Below are 19,984 nucleotides of genomic sequence, written 5' to 3' on the forward strand. Positions count from 1 at the left end.
GTTTGAAAAGCATGGAAGGCTTTTTAAAAATATCAGTTGAGAGATTAAATGGCTTGTTATTTATTTCATTATTTAACCTTTTAACTATTTTTACAGCGAGCATACCATAGCCCAAACCTTACGCCAGGTGGTGGGGATATAAAGATAAATTTTGAGTGGGTTCTACTTATTAGAAGCTTCAGTTCTAACTAGGAGTGACCATAAGCACATAAATGATATCAAGGTTTAGAGATGCTATGATAAAACTGTGTATAAGGCGCAAAAGGGGCTGCTATCTAAATCCCTGTGTATGTGTACAGGTTTACATGGCTATTTAGATGAAGAAGAAATATAATGATGCTTTATTTTTTACCATAGTAAATGAATCCAGATTTCAATTGATGATCTGAATTTAATTGCTCTCTTCTGTTTTTGCACTACAGTCATGCATAACCAGTCATTTATCACCTTCTTTGCTAGTAAATTCTTGTGTTTTTCCTCTATGGGGGGGGCCTTTGTTTCCTGAAGGCATAAGCAAGCTCTGCATTGGTGCCTTGCATACATGCCCAACCCATGTTACTAGGGTAACTACAGTTAACTCAGCTTCTACCAGGTGGCCACATCACTTCTCAATGGCACTGCCTTTTTACCTCTAGACTAGAAAGGGTAGCTTGAAAAAATATGCAGAGCTGGGCTCTTAGGATTTTTCCCTCCCTCCCTTTTCAAGTTAATGGTATGCATAGCATGCTATTTTCTGAAGTAAATTGGCATAAAGTAGTGTTTGAGAATCAGGGATATAATACTTTATTTGCCCAACTTACCCTTTAACTGCCCTCGCAGTACAACCTCTGACGCACAGCAAAACCTTTGAATATTAGCTGAATGATTTGGGATGACATGGAGCAAATTAAGCGAGATCCTTTCTAGCTTCTGGCCAAGGCAAAGGGAGGACCCATTTCCAGCTCTGTGTTTCACTAGTTGTGTAATTTGAGTAATTGAGGAATAAATGTATTTTGCATGTGGTAGGCTTTGGATGGTGAGGAAGAGGGTAAGGAGGGAACCAGGTTTGTAGGCATTTGTTTGTAGGCAAAGTGACTACCCCACTTCTTCTAAAACCAAATATTTCTCTGTTATATTGTATGTATCACTGCCCTGCACCAGATGCCTGATGGTATGTTCTTTTTTGGCCTGCCTATTTGAGTTATTCAATGCGCCTGTAATTCACAGGGCCTGGGAGTTCATCTGGATTTCCTTGTCAAGCAGAGAGGATGGGGCATGCAGTGATGTGAAGGTCTATAGCTTAGCACTGCTAGTTAGAAGGTACTGCCACTGATTCTGTTCAACCGCTTTGCTCTACGAGGGTCACCACCTAAGCATCTAAGCCACATGTTCTTTCATTGTTTTAAAAAATGGGATGGAAAGGATTCCTCTCTGACCCCGCCCCACCCCACACCATTCTTTGCATTTTGCTGTCTTTTTTAAACATGGAAATGTTGCCTTCTCTCCTAAGTTGAACTTATTCTTACTGCAACACAGACACGTTTTCCTTCGTGTACTTGCCTGTTAAAATGCTGAGCTCTAAGTCAGAATTCTCGTAATAGTTCTTAGTCTGATTTAAGATAGTTATTAAGAGTTTTCATTCCAACTCTCTCAACTAGTTATGCTTTCCTCCAGAGGACCCATTGCCAATTCTATCCCTTTACATGTGTGTATCTGTTTTCGAGACATTTCTCCATTCTTCCACATCATTTTAAAATGTGAGTTCCACTCAGAATAATGCAGGAAGAAGCCTGTGATGGTTGAGTTTGGTCTAAGTTAATAATTGATCAAAATTAAGCAGATAATTATAATGATTTCAACACCAGGGCTTTTAAAAATCTGCCTAATCTTACCTAGAATATACAGTTTAGAGTCATGTTCTTTTCAAGTTATTTCTTTTTAAAAATACATTCCATTTTCTTTTTCTGTTCCTCTTCACCCTCCCAGGAGTGTTATCAACCTGTGCCTCACTATGTTAAATTTCTATGACAGAAATGCAATCAAGAAGGATCTAGTTGAAAGGGACCTCAGAGACAGGCAGTTGTGTTTTCTAGTCTTAGACTAATTTGCTGTAAGAATTTGGACTGTTCATGTGGTTTTCATAGGCCTCGGTTTCTACTTTTATAATAGTACCTCCAAGATTTCATTCAGTTCTGGTACTGTTTAATGCTCGGACCATTCTCTGTGGCATACTGCGATCTGGTGAAGTAGAAGAAGATGCTCAGAAATCTTCTTTTAAATTGGGTATGAAGAAGACATACGTCCGGATAGGACATTTGAACCTGCAATTAGGCTGTGAACTAGAATTTGGTAGTTAAGTCTCCATCAAGCTTGGCTTCCTTTGCTGATCACTTAAGATCTCATTGTGTGCATTCTTCTTTTACCTGATGACTTTAATAGATATGCCTTCATGATTGATTGATTTATTTGTTTGTTTGTTTGTTTATTATTAGTTTCAGGTCCACAGAACAATGCACTAGCCAGACACTTCACCCCCCACAAAGTGATGACTCCCCCACCCCCAATCTACTGCCCCCCTGACATCATACATAACTAATGACTTTTAAAGACAGAAAAGAACTTGGTGACAATTCTTTGTACTTACAGGTGTTAAATATATGTTTAGTGCAGTCTTTGGCCAAATGAAGTCCACATGAGTTTCTCAGTCCTGACTGCACCTTAGAATCATTTGGGTTTTAAAGGAATACTGGAATCTGACTCTTCCTCCCCAGTCTGTTTCGTCCGTCCCCAAGACCCTGATTGAATTGGTGTGAGATGGAATTTTTGGCACTAGCATTTTTAGACAAGCTTCCTTGGTGACTCTCGTTCGTAGCCAATGTTTAGAACGACTGGGTGAGGTAATAAAGGTTTATGAGGCTTATATCCCTAAGAAGGACATGGACAAAGTATGTCTTCAGATGTGTACACTCAGAAGAGTAAGAGAAGTAGCAATGTTTCCGTATGACATAATTCATTGCATCTTATTAATCGTGTGAGGCTAAGGGAGGGATAATAGTGTGGTACTTTGCTTAATGCAGTGCTTCTCAAAGTGTGGTCCCAACACCAATAGTATCAGCATCACCTGGGAATTTATTAGAAATGCAAATTATTGGATTTGCATTTCTAAGTCAGAAACTCTGGGGGTTGGACTCAGCAATCTATGTTTAAACAAGACCTTCCAGAAACCCTGATGAACTCTGCACTCTGAGAACCATCAGCATAGAGAGCTGTGTAGGAGTAAGGGGTAGTATATGGAAATCTTAGCGCAGTGCCTCGTACACAGGGAGAGTCCAAAAAGCAGATTGTAGTGTTTGACTGCTCGGTTGTCTGAATAGGGCAGGGCTCTAGCCTTGACAGCTGTTAGCTACTCTTCCAACTCTAAGACCGTTATTCATAAGGCACATGGAGCCCAAGGAAACCATCTCACAGGTATATCAGACCAACCAGTCCAGGTCGCCATCCTTCCACTGTGCACTTTAGACTCCTTTTCTTCCTGGAGATGTAAGTTGTGGTGCTTTGGTACTAGCCCAAAGCAGCTCGCTGAGGGACAGGGACTGGGGCCCTACCACTCCGTGCTGAACAGCAGGACTGCCAGGAAAAGCTACTTACTCATAAATAGAGAACATTTCCCCAACGCATCTGCAATATTATTTTTAAAAGAAAAAGGACAAAGATTTTTTTCTCTAAATGGAAGTTTCCTTTTCCTAATGGAATTTCTTGCGGAGAGTACATTTAAAAAGATTCTATGCCATGAACCCATAGAGCTCTTGGATATATGTCTATACCTCAGATCTTAGAAATTGGGCACGTTCTTCTAGGGACTCTAACGTCAGTTGTTCTTGTGGGATGGTGATGCTGGGGTTTCTTAGTATCCTAAAGTCTCATTACTTTCTGTTTGTATTGCATATAGATTTCCAAATCAGATATTTCTTATTCCAGTTTTTCCTACTCAGTCCTGCCTGTACTTTTAGATTAGTCTTTAGTAAATCATACTGCAACCAAGTGTTCCCTTCTCAGAAATCCTTGATGGAGCTCCACTGCATGCGTGATAAAATTCAAATTCTTTGATAGATGTGTAACACACTTAAAAGCTTATTTGGTCACTGCTGTAATTTTTATAGCCTACTAGCATTATTTTACGTTCTTATATTTATGTTATATTCTAACTTGCTCTTTATTCTTCAGGCCCTGAATTTTTTGACCTCTATGCCTTTATCCTACTGTCTTTCTGCCTGGAGTGCTCTCCATATCATAATGTTCAGGGGCAATTTAAATGCTCAGTAAAGCCTTCCTTGTTTCTCTACCTGGACATAAGCTTTCCTTCATCTTAACATCCAGAAGAGTTTGTTTGTACACCTTAATACATTTCAACTTGTATGATTCTTACTAGTGTATGCATTTTTTTTCCCTCTTCTACTTGACTGAAAATTTATTTCAGGACTAAGTCTTATACACTTCCGTAATCCACCACCCCAAGCACCTTCCCCGTTTGGGCTGAATGTACCCAACCCCCCACAGACTAGCTTTTATGTCCTTCTAGGTATCAAATCTGGTTCCCGTTCTTCTGAAAGTTAAGGCTACTAATTAAAGTGAGAAGAACTAGGATAGGCAATAACTGTCGTGTAAGACAAAAAAATTATGTGTCAACACCAATTACAAAGCAGTAAAATGCCAGCAAATATGTGTCTTTAAGAGTGCTATAAAATTGTGTCCATATTGACTTCATGTGTGTGTTTTCTTTTTGTAGGTGATTTTCTTCCACCCCCACCCCCACCTCTAGATGATGCCGGTGCTCTTCCATCTGTCTCTGGAAACTTCCCTCCTCCACCACCCCTTGATGAAGGTGCTTTCAGGGCACAGGTAAGATCTGTGCTTAAAGTCATGTTTATAAGCCAGCTAGGAAGCTCATGAATTCAGTGATTGTTTCTGTGGCGGATAAACATTCATCCAGAGCCTACAGAGAGCTTTACTACTCACACAGCGCTGAGGCACTTTAATGCAAAATGCCCAACTCACGCTTCTCAGAGTTCTGCCAGCTTGCACTCGGATGCCTTGCAAATCCTTTTACCTACTAATTTCGTTTTGAAACTGAAAACCATTTTTTTAGGAATGCCATTTGAGAAGTTCACAGTTTCTTGTTATCCCAGAGACACACAGCCATGCTTTTTTATTGCTTGTTTTCTCTATCCACAAACATTGCATTCTATGTGAGTAAGGCCGTTGGTTGAAGGCTCTGGTTGGTCACTGTGGGTCCTAATTGGTCAGCAACATCTTTCTAGCAAAAGCAGCAACAAACATCCGTTTGCTCTTCTGAATGAGGTCAAGGATGCATATTAGAGTATGTATTGATTTATATACAACTGTTATGCTCCAGAGAGGTGTTGATTGCAAAGTAACTCCGGGCTGGAGTCAGGAAGACATTAGAAGTAGTTCTCAGTCTGTGATCCTGCAGTGTCGCTAGTGGCTGTCTGCCACCATTCAGGCAGCCAAATACCATTCATGTCACGATGGAAATCTTCATAACAAGTTCAAAAAATTATTATTATTTTAGGTGTGATGGTATGGTATTACTGTAGATAGGTTGAAGGGGGGGGAGACAACCTTATCTTTTAGAGAAACATTGGAAATATTTGTGGATAAAGTGAAATAGCGTCTGATATTTGCTTAAAAATAATAAGAGTAGGGAGTTACTGAGTGACAATATAGGTGGCAAAAGATTAGTTATGGGTCGATAATTGTTGAGTGCTTGGGGATTTATTGTATTTTTTAGTCTATCTTTATATGTTTGTAATTTCCCGTAGTAAATTTTAAAGAGGAAAAGCCTTAGGACATAATCACTTAAATAGTTCAGTCCATTGTCTGGATTTTGTCTCCTCAATATCAGGTTGGGGGAGACAAAGGAAGAAATGATTCATTCACCAAATATTCTGTGCTCCTGTGTGAGCACCCTTATAACACCAGGAATTGTTGAGCAAAAAGACAGACAGGGTTCTCTCCACATGACACTTTATGTTAGTGAAACTAGTTGAAGTAAATAAAACATATACATTATAAAGTACGTAAGAATGGGGTCAGTGCTAGGGATCAAGGAACAGGTAAAAGATATGGTCTCCCTGCGGTGGGCATGGTCAGTAAGACCTCACTGAGCTGGTGACCCCTGACAAAGGCTTAGAGGAGGACGGGGTGGGGGTAGGGAGATGAGTCATGTGGCTTTCTTGGGGGGTATGTTTCCACAGAGTAGATTGTGAGAAATAGAAGAATACTTTTTTTTTTTTTAATCAGTTGACATTAATATGTTCCAGTTATAACCAGTAAGTTCCCATTCAGTTTGAAGGCTAGATCTTTGAGATGCTATTACAAATTTTCTGTCTTAAATACGTATGTCACAAATTTCCTACATTTTATCTTGCTGTAAGCTAGTAAAAACAGAGATCAGATGCCAGCAATGGATAGTAACCTTACAAAGTTTATATTTATTTTATGCAACAGAGAGATCCCTTTGTAAATAAAATAATATAATCAGTTTTCTTTATTTTTAGTACTTTTTTGTTAAAATAAAAAAGTAAAGTTTGCCTTTTATCTGCTTTTGCTCTTATTTTGTTGGGGTGATTTTTGCATATTAATTAATTTACACAATTAAAAACTTTACTTTGTCTTCTCTCTGGGATCATTATAGAAACTATTGCATTTAAAATCTAAAAAGTCTGTTTGATTTTGTGACAGAAGACTTGTGTTTGAATATCAGTTAAGCGGCTTATTCTAGTTATTCTAGTTAGATTTTTTTCAGCCTGTCACACTAAGTCCTGGTTTCCTCATAAATATAAATAAGGTAACTGTATCTACTTCTAATAATTGAGTGAAATATAGACGGATTGGAAATTGCTAAACTGTAATAGCTACAGAGATATTTTGATGTTATAATTATTACTATATAAAAATAACAACAGCAGGAAAATAATGAGGCTTTGGCAAAGGGTTTCATTAAGAAAAATTCAAACATGAAGTTTTCCTAAAATTACAAAAGTGTTTTTCTGTGTGGGCCTTGTCATGATAACTGTTCTGAAACCATGACTTTGTTTTTGAAAAGGAAGGAAATAAACAAAAAGCCTGTTGCCATGTTGGCTTATGTTCATTGCAAAACAGAAGGAAGAAGGATAAAAAATAAAATAGTGTTTGCCAAATGGAAAAGGACAAATCTGGTAGGGAGTGACGTGTTATACTGAATATATATGGAAGACTGTTGGTGAATTCAAAAGAAAACAGGCATGTGATGAGATAGAGACTTGGTCCCGGCTCTGGCCATACCTGCTGCACCACCTTTAGATATGAGCTATAATGTAATCCAAAGTAATAATACTCACTGGATACAATTTTGCACTTTTTCCTCTCAGCCATGGTGAAATCTCCTGTTGCCAAGTCCAAATTATAGCTGGTAAATGTGTGTTTTTATGTAGAAGCCTGTTTATGTTTCCAGCCAAATTTTCAGGTCAGAGCCAAAAGAACGTCTACTAAGTGAGACTATAAGAATTATAAGATTTTCAGTGCTGGAAGGGACCTTTGAGATCATTTAGACCAACCCTGGCGCCAGGCATCTAGTTAAAACCTTTTCAAGTACTTGCTAAATGAATTAATTCCCTCTTTTTACAAACGGGGAAACTGAGACCCACGGAGATGTAGATCACGCAGTTCCTGGCTGAGCTCTTGTTGAATGTGTGAGACATCTTGACTCCTGGATTTGTCCTTCTTCTCACTGTACCAGATGGCCCATGCACACGGTTTTACTTTAGTGCTGTATCTGCCTGTAAGGCTATAAGGTTCAGATGAGGGGTTATGTGCTCTTGTTTGGAAGGCTCGGTTGCTGCTGGAGTTCTGCTAGACTCACTGAACTTTTGATGTGTGCTGTAAATGTTTTCTTTTTTTTCTTTGCAAAAGGCAGATAAATATTTCGTGTCAATTCTTGTTTTGAGAATTCTCATTTTTATGGGAAAAGATGACCCTTGGAAAACAAATGAGATGTTTTCTATCATGATCAGTTTGACCTCAGTGCCTGTAAGGTTTGGTGTGACCATTGAGCAGTCCCTTCATTCATTCCTTTGTTCTTCATTCGCTATAAATTCAATACCTTCTCTAACTCAGGCACACATGCTCAGGATTATAGTTGTAGAACTTGCTATCGTGGGTCTAGTGCTCTGAGTCTCAACTTTGGAACTGTTAGCTTTTTTTCTGAGCTGATGCCACAGTTGGCAATTGCTTCCTATTTCAGCCATAATGGGGATGTGTATAGCATTGTGTAGAGTAGCGTCAAAGGGGGCGTGGAGGGGGTGTGTCATAGAAATTCAGGTTTGCAAGGAAATTAGAGGTCATAATTCAAGTCCTTTTGGGTTGTTTGAGTCTCCTAAATTTTGTTTTCGATTTACTAAAATGTTTATGGGTGACTATTATTGGTAAAGCAATGGTAAAGGTTAAGAAGATGATTAACTACAACATCCGAATCAAGTTTGGAAGCTTTGTGTATACACAGCTTCTGAATTAAGGTATTTCATGGTACATTATGCCTTGGTCATCATGCTTTGATCAGAAGCACAATCTAAGTCCTAAATTAACCACGGCTAGAGATATGCAGGAAGGTTGGAAACAATTTCAATTAAACTGGAGTTTCGCGGCTGGGTAGGACCTTTATTTTCAGGTAGAGGGAATGGATTTTTCAGAAATGGAGTAACAAGAATAAGAATACAGGGGAAGGAAAGCACGAAGTAAGTGTGATAAATCTGCATTTCTGGCTGTGGAATTTGCCCTTCTGAAATCATTGGTGATTTATTGGAGGTATTTGTTACTATTTTAAAAATAAGATGACATCCCCAGATCTGTTGTTGGATGCCAAGTGGTGGTGCTTTTAACACACTGTAAGGCAAAATATGTTGCACTTGTGGGAAACCTTGTGCAGACAGCTCTGATTGTCTGGCTGACTTCCTTGAGCTCCTCAGGGACTTATGTGCTGATACCTGATGGCTCTGAGTTCAGGTGCCTGATATTTAACTTCCCCTTTTTACAGCATCTCTACTTGATTTTTTGTTTTTCCCATGATCTCCAGTTGACACCTTTTAACTCTGCTCTTTCCATTGTGACTCCGTCCCGTGGCTTGCTTTTACTTGCCTGCTATCCAATGATTTTACACTTTCAGTTTTCATATCTCCTCTTCCATTCATTCAGGCAGGATGGCCGCCTTTGCTACTATAACTCCAGTCCCGTCACCTCAGAACTCAGACTGTTTTGTCCGCCTCTGGTTACTCTAAATGTTCATTTTCTTTTTCTCTTATTGAACTGAAATTTGTTCCTTTATGATTTCCTTGCACTGACTTTCTGCTGACTCTCTTAGAAAATAATGCACATTCAAAGGAACTGTCAAGCCGGGAGGGACATAGCTGATGTCTGCCCTTAGGAGTTGATGAATAAAGCTACTGAAAGAGGTGACTTTTCTGAGGAGAAAGTGAGAACAGGGAAACGTCATCTATGCACTGAACTTAGGGAAATGCCCAGACTTAGTTAAAAGGAGAAGAAAGAAGAGAAACTTCTGCAGTTATTTACAGCTTGCTTTAAGTCGGTCTCCAAAAATTTGTAGGCCAGCTCATTTCTATTCTTGTGAAAACAATTTCAAATCTCATATAAGTGTAGGGTGAATTGGGGATTATAGTCACTTATCCACTTATCTATTTTATGTATTTCACTTATCAATGATAACTTAAAAATCTATTGACATTTTAGTCGAACTGGTGCGCAATCTGTGTCTTGTGACCCTTAGTTGAGTAGCATCCTGGCCACAGGTATTGAGTGACAGAATTTTTCTGGTAGATGCGAGGAGCTCAGGCCCACAGCCATGACCACATCCATCCATGAACTCATAGAAATAAGCGGCAGGACTTGCTTTCTATGGTGTGAACATACTCTGGTATAGAGGGCATCCCTTCTGCGCCTGGTAGTGGGGTAAGGCAGGAGAAGGCTGGGTAAAGGAGGAGCAGCTCCAGGCTATAAGGCTGAGCGGAGGGGTGTCCAGTATCGCCAGAGCAAAACCAAAATGGTCAGTAAAAGCTTGATTCATTCCACTCTGAAGCACTTTTCCTTTCTGTGCAGTGAGAATACAAGAGTATCTTGATCCATGAAAACATACCAAAGGAGTGATTGAGATGCTTATTTCTTCCTGGCCCTTCGCCCTGTTCCCTTGGGCATTGGGTTAGCAAACCCTAGTTGCCTTGTAAGGTTGTTTGTGACTGTGGCAACAGCAGCAGCAGCAGCAGCTTGCTTGGCGATTATCTCCTCCTTTTATGGTCCGCATATGTAGGTCAGTGTATGTTTAGCAGAGCTGGTGGGTTCTTAGGCATGTAGCTGGTTCGGGTCAATGTGACTTTCTAGAAGCGAATGTCAGAGTTTTCCTGTTTGTCTTTCACTCTGAATCATTGTCTTATTGGGTATTCATTTGAGAAGAGAGAAGTATTTTTGGTGTCTAAACTTGTAAAAACTTCTTTGAAAGTAGCAGTCTTAGAGCCAATAGGGACTATTCCAATGTTTCATTTAGCAACTTGAGCCTTTTTCATGGAATGCCATAGTTTCTCTTCCTTATTTAAAAAAAAAAAAAAAAAAAAAAAAAAAAAATATATATATATATATATATATATATATATATATATATTTTTTTTTTTTTTATAATATATATATATATATATATATATATATATATTTAAAGAGATAAACCTTTTCTCTGGAATTGATAATGGAGTACGTGCACATACACACCCACTCACTCTTATCAACTCAATTACCATTGAAATAATCTAGGACACACACATGCCTCCTATTGTGAAAGAAAAGTCTTATGAGAAAACTAGTTGTATAGGAATAACCAATAAGGTTAGCTTTACTTTACCTCCTGCTTTTTTTTTTTTTTAAATAGGGAATAATTTATGATATTTGTATACTTCAGAAAATTTCCTTTGCCAAAAGTTAAGTGAAACTGCGGTTGGTTCTTTCTGAGTCAGTGGAAGTTTTATCCCATTTTGTCTCTCCCATGAAGAATCTTAGTGATTTCTTCAAAGCCGGAATATATTTTTTTCTATGTCTAAAAATTAATGCGTTTTTTTCTAGGAATGTAAATAAATCAAACAACAGAGATTAAATATTTTCAAACATGTTTCTTCTCTCAGGGAACGATTTTGATATGCATGTGTGCTCCACCCCCAATATGTACGCCATATGAAGCTTGAACGTTCTAACCCCTGCTTCATCCAAAGTGGTATTTAAAACAATTTGGAAAATGTGTTATAATATTTTAACCTTTATAGCACTTTTTTAAAGAATAATTTCTCACATTAAATTGTACCACCACATTATTAATAAACTATACCTTTCACTTGTTTATTGCACTGTTTCTTGTTTACCATTTCTTTTTCTTGAATTCATCATCCTGATTCCTTACTTTTTTGTTCTTTTTTTTTTCTCCCACAGTACTTCATGAAGTGATTTTTTTTGTCATATGTGTGATGTATTTCCTGACTTCTTATATATCTGAAAATAACTTCTTTGTGCCTTCATATTTAAGTAAAAGGTTGGCTACAAGTAGAATTCTAGAATCAAATTTTTTTTTTTTTTTTTTTTTTTTTAACCTCAGTATCCTACAAAGATGTCTCTGCTATCATTAGTATCATTTAGTATTTAGTGTTGCATATGAGAAGTCAGATGCCGGTCTGATTCTTTTTGTAATTTAGTAACTCTTTCTTGTTTGACCTGAAAGCTTTATTTGTGGGATTCAGTAATTTTATTACAACATATCTAGATACAGGTCCTTTCACCCTCACCCCAGTATTTCTACTCAGCATTCCATGAATCTGTTTGATCTGAGGAGTCCGATTTTTATTTAGCCAAACGGGATTTTTTTGTGTGTTATTTGGAATAAGCATTTTAATCGTTGATTTGCCTTTTTCTTTTTTATGGAACTCCTATATTATGGTTTTGGATTTCTTCTCTTTCATATTGGTATTCTTTTTCAATAGTTTTATCATATGAAAGAATCCTATTGCTTGCTTGCTTATTTTATTTTGTTTTATTTTATATTTTATTTTCTTTTATTTTAGTTTGCATTTTTGTGGTTATGATCTGCCCTTGACTTATACATCTATATCCACCTGAATTTGGAGAGAAAGTGTGGTTCGCAGTGGCTGTGGGTCTGCCCTTCTGGTAGACCTAGCTAGCTTGCTCTCTGCCCTTTATCTTTTATCTAGATTGAGAATATATAGCGCTTTAAATATCAGGGCAGCCATAGTGTATCTGCATCTAGTCTGTACCATATGTGTGCAATTAGGGGAGGCGGGGTAGCGAAAGGGTTTCTCTTAGATACTCATGCCAAGAGCAGATCAGCAACCTTTACCCCAGCCCACAAGGCTATTTATTAGTTGTGAGGATCCATAGGCAGGTAGGAAAGACTCTATTTTCCATGCCATGCATACATGACTTCTGAGGAATGGTCTTTGGTTGAATTTTCAAGCCTTTCTAAGTTCTTCCCTCACTATTTCTTATCCATGCCTCTTAATGACTATGTCATCAGAGTGTCAGGAAATGTGGCAAAGTAATTTTTATTAGAAAGGATAAACTCGTGAAGCGATTTTGCTGTTGTTTTGACTGGTTTTCATTATGTACCTCAAACATTCTTTCCAAAGAGGATCCCCTACCCCATCATTGTTTTTGTTGTAGCAGCTTGAAGTCAGCTCAGTTACTGCTACCTTTTCTGTTAATCTAAAGCTCACCGTTACCCTTGAGGTCTCCACAGAAATGCCTTCCCTGCTTGCATTATCTAAGCCAAGTACAGCTTCAAGGACAACTAAGTTTGTCGGCTAACACAGTGCGCTGGATCCAGACTGCCTGAGTTCACACCTGGTTCCCCACTCACTGATTGCAGTTATTGATCGCAATCAGTTAGCTCATCTGTAAAATGGGCATAATTATTGTACTACCTCTTTGAGGCTGCAAAGTGATAATGCACGTAGACAGTAGTGTATGTACCTGACATATCATAAGGCTTAGTAAATATTTATTGTTGATGCTATTACTAATGGGCTATTCTGAGCTAGCTGGTCTCTGTGCTGAGTTCTGCCACAGTTATAGCTATCCTTTGCTTTCACCATGCCTTCCCAAAGTTCACCAGTGATCTCATCCCTTGCCCTTATATACTTGGGGACTTAAGTCTTTCTGCTAAAGAAATACTCCTACCAACGCCCTCTGCAAAATGAATGATTGAATTAAATTAAATTTTAGAGCTCTTACAGCTCTACAATTCAATGCCTTGGTAATAAAATATCACCTCTTTATACTTTCATATTGAATTATAAATTGTAAAATATAATTTAACAAATTAAAAAAGTTAAAAAAGGCTCAGAGTCAAGCAGCTTGTTTAGATCTTACAACAAATGTCATGGAAGCAGTGATTTATTTTTAAATGGACAAAAACGAAGTGCATTTTGGGGACTTTTAAGCCTCTTGGCTTGGTATCAATTCCCTTACCAATGAGAGAAGGCAGGTTTTTAAAAAATTCTCAAAAAGCAGCCAAAGTCATCAACAATGTGTTCATGGCTGGTGACCAGGGGCTATCGAGATAGCTTTCTTTAAAGAATAGTAATTCTTTAGTGGAAAGAAGTTCATCTTCCATCCCAGCCTCCAGCATATTCTCTGCCAGTCCCCTCGCAGATTGTACCATGCACTTCTTATCCATGGATTTGGTAAGGAAGCCCTGTTGGGCTCACAAATCCTTTAGTTCCTTTGTAATTTACATAATCCACTCAATATGGGCACAAAAAAACTTGAACTGAAAGAAGGAGTAAATGAGGGAGTAGAGGATGCCAAGACCAAAAACCTAAGGATTTAACTCATATTTTATTTTTGAAACTCTAATGTTTTAAGGAGATTTTCTGTGTGTAGCTGATTTTGCTTGATCCATTCAAAAGTCAGGAATTTGTGCACGTCTAATAGATAAAATATAGTATTACATGTGATACATCTTCCGTCTTGCCCTAGCGAAGGGACTGAGGCTCCGAGAGGTTAAGTACTATTCTAGGTTTCCATGGCATTAAGCATCCTCGGCAGGGATGAAACCCTGCATTTTTTCTGAGTCATGCCAGTCCATTTCTTTCTCTTTTGCCATCACTACTTTATTGTTATTCTTCCTTTCTATTCTGTTTCAGAGAAGGACACAAAACAGCAATTGTCACTTTCCTCTCCAAGCACTTTTATTATTTGTACGCTTTTGATGAGTTCTGTTATAGAATCCTCTGTTACAGTATTGTCTTCAGCTCTCTTTCTTTCTTTCTTTCTTTCTTTCTTTCTTTCTTTCTTTCTTTCTTTCTTTCTTTCTTTCTTTCTTTCTTTCTTAATTGTATCTTTACAGATTGGAAGGATGTACTTTGGCTTTAAAATATAGGAAAGCTCTTTATAGAACTTTAAAATGAAATTCTGTCATAATTTGTATTTGTTTTTATGTTTATTTTATCAATAAACTAATAAATTTGTCAATTTTTATTATTGTAGAAAAAATGTAACATTGGTGGTAACTGGTGGGGAAAAATAGTGTTTCTGTGGCAGTTTTTTAAAAAGGGGTGTGGGAGTGACACAATAAGAAGAGGATTTACACTGTAAGAAATGTTATTTTACTGTTATGTTTGGAAGTAAAGTATTTGGTGTATGATATATACATACATATATATATATATATATATATATATATATATATATATATACACACACACACACACACACACACACACACATATTTAGAGAGAGAGAGAAAGTGTGAGAGAGAGAAAAAAAGAGAGAGAGAAAGAGAAAGAGAAAGAGAGAGAGAGAGGAGTTGAGGAGTTCAGAAATTCCCTTCTTTCCCCATCATTTGTCTCATTCCCTTTATTGCTTAAAGGAGTCTCTGTCTGTCCTACAGCCACCTTTTTGTTTTGAACTGTGGATGACACATCAAGATGATATGTGACTTGGAGCAGATCATCCCTCAGAGCCAAATCTGTTTCTTCAGTCATAGAGCTAGTGTCAGAATCCTATTTCTCCTATCTTCTGGGTTTTCTTGACAATGAGATGAAAATAACCCATTTGATGGCACTTTGTAAGTCAGTAAAAAATTTACCTTATAAAATAATTTGTTTGTAATATTATTTCAACATCCTTGATCTTTAATTCTATTAGAAATGACATCACCCCATATGTAGAGCAGTGAATACATCTATAGCCTTTAAATGGTATATTTGCTTGTATGGTGTGTATTGAGAAGATGATGACAAACTGTGCGCTGAATAGAGATGTATTGATTCAAACAACAGCTTACTACAATATGTATACTTCAGAGTCCAGGTCTTGACTCCAGAAGACCTATTTCAGAACTTCATAGAGTACCTGGTTGGCTCACACTTAGGCGTTCCATGAAGAGATAATCAAACAATTGAATAAGAAATATGGCAAACCACTGTGCACATCCAGGAGACGTCATCATTTTTATTATCATTTTACATCAAGACATTTTGTAAGTTGAAATATTCCTAGAGGATCGTTTCCATTTCCTTTTAGCTATTGAAAGTGGTACAGCATCACTTTAGTAATTCTCCTCTGACCCAGTGGAGATAGAAACCAGTTTTAGGCCATGGCAGCTATAGTGAAATATTTTCATAGAGTTACAGATTCATGAAACGAGACTCTCTCCTCTCTCCTCTCCTTCCCCTCCCCTGCCCTACCATGTTTCTCTCTGTAAACTGGGATTTAAGCCACTGTCCTAGCACGGACTTATTTCAGCTCTACTGAAATGAGTCTTGCATGTGTTTACCACCTCCTCTTATTCTCCAGTGACTGTTAACCTTTCTGCCATGTTCTTGTACATTTCTAAGGCAGGTAACACTCTTGATGGTTTGAGACGCCTCACTTCCCCAGTTTACACTGAACACAACATTCATGGTTCCTGTGCTACATCTGCGATGGTTCCTTTTCTCTCTTTATAAGATCCTCCCCTTCTTCTTCTCTTTCTCCTCCTCCTCCTCCTCCCCCTCCTCCTCCTCCTCCTCCTCCTCCTCCTTCTTCTTCTTCTTCTTCTTCTTCTTCTTCTTCTCTTCCTCCTCCTCCTCCTCCTCCTTCGCCTCCTTTTTTTTTTTTTTTCCCTGACCCTAAATTGAGGTAGCCAGTCAGGGTTCTCTTTTCTGATCAGTCTTCTCTTAGTAGAAGTCAAAACTCGAATAGAGGCAATCTTCGATCTGTTTATTTAATGACTTGAACTCATTATGACTCTTGGCACTGTGTTTTCCTTTGACAACTTATGTGCCATTTATCCATAGTTGGATAAATGGGTCTTTCTACAGAGAAAACCTTCTGTCTCTTCGCATTTAATATGTTCCACATTCTACTCATCATATTCCCCCAAGGCTTCCATTCTGTTGGAGATACCACCATATTTTCTAGTCTTCCAGACTCTGAACTCTGGTTATTGTTGATAGGTCTTACTTTTTTAACATATCTGTCACCAACATCTGACATTTTTTTGGTTCAAACATGACTCTCAGGTTTGTACGAGTCCCATCATTTTCCCACCCATTGTCTTAGTGTCTTCCTTCTCCGAATCACATAGAATTATTGCTTTGATTCTGTTTGTTTGCTTGTCTATTCTAGCTGCATATTTCTATGCAATTGGTCTTCAAAAAAAGGTTATTTTCTTCCTATGGCTTTTTATTGCCTACCCCATTAAATTTCCTCTGTTGGTTGATTTTCAGAGTACTCCATGACTTATGGCACTGTTTAAAGCATACCTTATCCCCCACTGTGCTCTTTCTAGTCTTTGCTCTTATGAGGCTGATATTCTTATCATCAGCTTGCCACACAGAGTTAATTGTCCTTGTGTCTCTTTTTCTGACTGGAATAGCCTTATCAATCAGCTGATCAGAAATCCTTCCTTTTTGAATAACCTAACTCAGCCCTCCACACCGCCTCTGCTACCACCAGCTTATCCCAACTCTCCCTTCTCTGCAAATCTATAGACTGAGTAGTGTGGTACAGTGACATGAGCCTAGGGTTGCATACCAGGAAACCCTGCTCTATTGCTTACCAGTTGATTACTCATCTGCACATGCAAAATGGGAATAACTTAGGAAGTTTTTCCGAGGATTAATTAAGATTAAAGAGTATAGAGTATCCAGTAGTATCTGGTTCATAGTAAAGGCTACCATGAATCAGTTAATGGACAAATCAATTAATGATGTTTCATTTTCCTGCCACTTAATGTATGTGTTTTTGTGGACTGATGTAATTATATTATGCACATTAATATTGCCTCCAAACTATATATCATAAAACCAGAATCATAATGTGACATGAGGGGACATGTAGAAATCATTTAACATCACAAATCATAGTGCTTCATATCTGAAAGGGTCTTAATCCAGGCCATCTTTCTTGTGATGAGGAAATGGGCAGGACAGATTTTTTTAAGTGAACTGCCCAAGGTGACACAGTTAGTAGGAGAGCTGGCCCCAACCCCAACTGGAGGTTGTAGGACGCATAGGCCTGAACTTATTGTATTATCTTCTTGTTCATTCCCCTTTTAGAAACTGTCTGAAGACTGGATCACAGCTCAAATTCCTCTATGACCCATAGTCTTTATCTCATTTTTTGATATTAGGTTAATACTTGTGGATTGATTTATTGATTGATTCTTTGTCTTGGCAATAGGAATTCTCTGGCAAATCTATGGAGTATGTATTATATATGGTCTTATCACCCCCTTGATGCTTTTGATGCTGTTGTAGCATGCAAAGTTTTCAACATGTACCACTTCTACACACTGGCTCAAGGTGGTGGGGAAAGGAAAGAGGAAAGGAAGTTATATATACGATGAACAAATCAAGCTTTTCTATATTTAGTCCTTGCTACTGTTTGGAAAGTACAGCTTTGTTCATGACAGTCTGGCATGTGTTTCCTTAGTGCCATTTCAAAAAGGGGAAAAATAAATAATAGGAATTTTTTGTAGTGAAAATAGTTACTCAGTGAAATCACATAAGTTCCTTCTTTTTCTCTTGATGAAACCTCAAACCCACTAGGCACAGATTCCTCAACCTCAACTATGCATGTCAAAGGCTCATGCAGAGTCAGCAAAACCCATTACAGCAAGATGTGCTCTGGTGGCTGAGAGACAGGGCAGGGAAGCGGATGGGGGACAGAAGGGTGACACTCCTTGATCCCCGGGGATGGATTGGCTAGCTATCAGATTATTGCCCCCTGGAGGAAACTGAACCTGAATGACCTAGATGGAGAGACACAGAGCCTTACAGCCTTTGCTTAAACTGTTCCTTCTGCCTGAGAGTTTCTTTCTGCTGTCTTTCTTTGGTAAAAGTTTCTCTGAGTATCTTACAGCCACTCCCCCAATTCAAATAAATGAATTACTTCTCTTTAATAGTTTTGATGACAGTTTTGAGATTTTTCTCAATCTGAGGCTAAAATTATCTTTAGGGAACAATAAAGACCCTTATGAAGGAGCCCAAAATGACCTGATCTCTATTTAGATAGATTTCTATAATATAGCAGAACTTGACTGTTCAGAAGTTGCAATGGTAGAAAGGCTTGGAGGTCAACTGTAGGAATCTAGAGGCAGATGAGGGCCTGAACCAGGACGGTGGCCATTATCATGATGAAGGGGAGCTAGAGTCCAGAGCAATTTGGAAAGAGAGGGCTATAGGAAATAGAGGCGTCCAGGATGCTTTGTAGGATCCTGACTTTCTTCAGGGGAGAAGTATTTACTTTCTGTCCTAGTGTTTGACAAATAGAAGATCCTCTAAAAAGTTAGAACTCTGAGGCAAGGGCGATGTGAACTTCTAGAGGAAATGTTGGTACCATTGAGCGAAGGCTGCTCGTCATTATTGAGAGGGACGCTACACTATACAGTCTTCAGACATAAACAGCTCCGCCTAGATACAATTGTGGCAGTAGGGTGAGAATAATACAGAGCTATAATTAATGCTAATTTGTGGATATTGCTGTATTGTTGTCACTGTTTTTTAATTGAATATGTATTAAGCTCCAACAGGGTGTTATGAATAATGCCAACTTATAGTTGATTTTTCAGAGCACTCAGAGGAATTTATAAACACCAATAAATGGGAACTTACAGCACCCCTTCAAGGTGGTAAATGTTGCCATTTCTACAAAGGAGGAGAAGTGAAGTCAATTGTGTTTGCTCTGTTGGCACTGTGGGTGAGAACACAGAACTATCAAATGAGAAAAAAGTATTTTCCCTGTCTTCAGGAATTGGGTTAGAATGTATTAGTAAAAAAGTCTCCTTAAGTGCGTTTAGAGTTGTGGGATTTTACTGAAATTGTTCCAGTTATTGTTAACACTTGCATTAGCACCTGGCAACCAAATTCTAGGCCAGCAGATTTCAAATTTAATGTGGAAAAGAACTGAAGGGCTTGTTCGATGCAAATTATTAGACCCTGCTCCCAAAGGTTCAGATTTGGTAAATCTGCGAGGGGAACTAAAAGTTTTCCCTTTGAATGGGTATCTGAGATACTTCTGTTCTCAGAGGAGGCTCAGCTTCCTTTCAAAACTCCAGCCTTTTTCTTCTTACAGGATCTGTCTTCAGCCACCGAAATGAAGCCTCACTCTGAGACCAAGACTTTTTGTTTAATAGCTATAGGGTCTCCTAGAACTCACCTAGTATAATCCTATACTCCTCTTATTTACAGAACATACTACTAGCGAACATTTATAGAAAACCTATTGTATACTTAGCATTCTACTGGACACGCGGTTCCCAGGACCTTCTGCAACCTGGTTTTCAAAATGTCCCTGTGGGGTTTGTTTTATTACTGCCCTATATCATGGGAGGGGACTAAAACTGAGGGGTTATGACTTGGTGAAAACATCTCACTGCTTTGAATCCTTTTGATTTAAATCT

At 38.3% G+C, this 19,984-nt stretch overlaps 1 protein-coding gene across 14 annotated transcripts in view; it reads left to right on the top strand.

The window, feature by feature from the left end:
• LPP (LIM domain containing preferred translocation partner in lipoma) overlaps positions 1-19,984 on the top strand; it is a 652,405-nt gene that overhangs the window by 277,765 nt on the left and 354,656 nt on the right. For all 14 annotated transcript variants that reach the window (XM_019752112.3, XM_019752114.3, XM_019752117.3 and 11 more), the window contains one exon: positions 4,766-4,878. In XM_019752112.3, coding sequence (XP_019607671.3) covers positions 4,766-4,878 — 113 coding nt within the window. The remainder of the gene's footprint in view (positions 1-4,765; positions 4,879-19,984) is intronic.

The sequence above is a fragment of the Rhinolophus sinicus genome, chromosome 17, assembly GCF_057876585.1.
Source record: "Rhinolophus sinicus isolate RSI-liver-muscle chromosome 17, RSI-T2T, whole genome shotgun sequence".
NCBI lineage: Eukaryota > Metazoa > Chordata > Mammalia > Chiroptera > Rhinolophidae > Rhinolophus > Rhinolophus sinicus.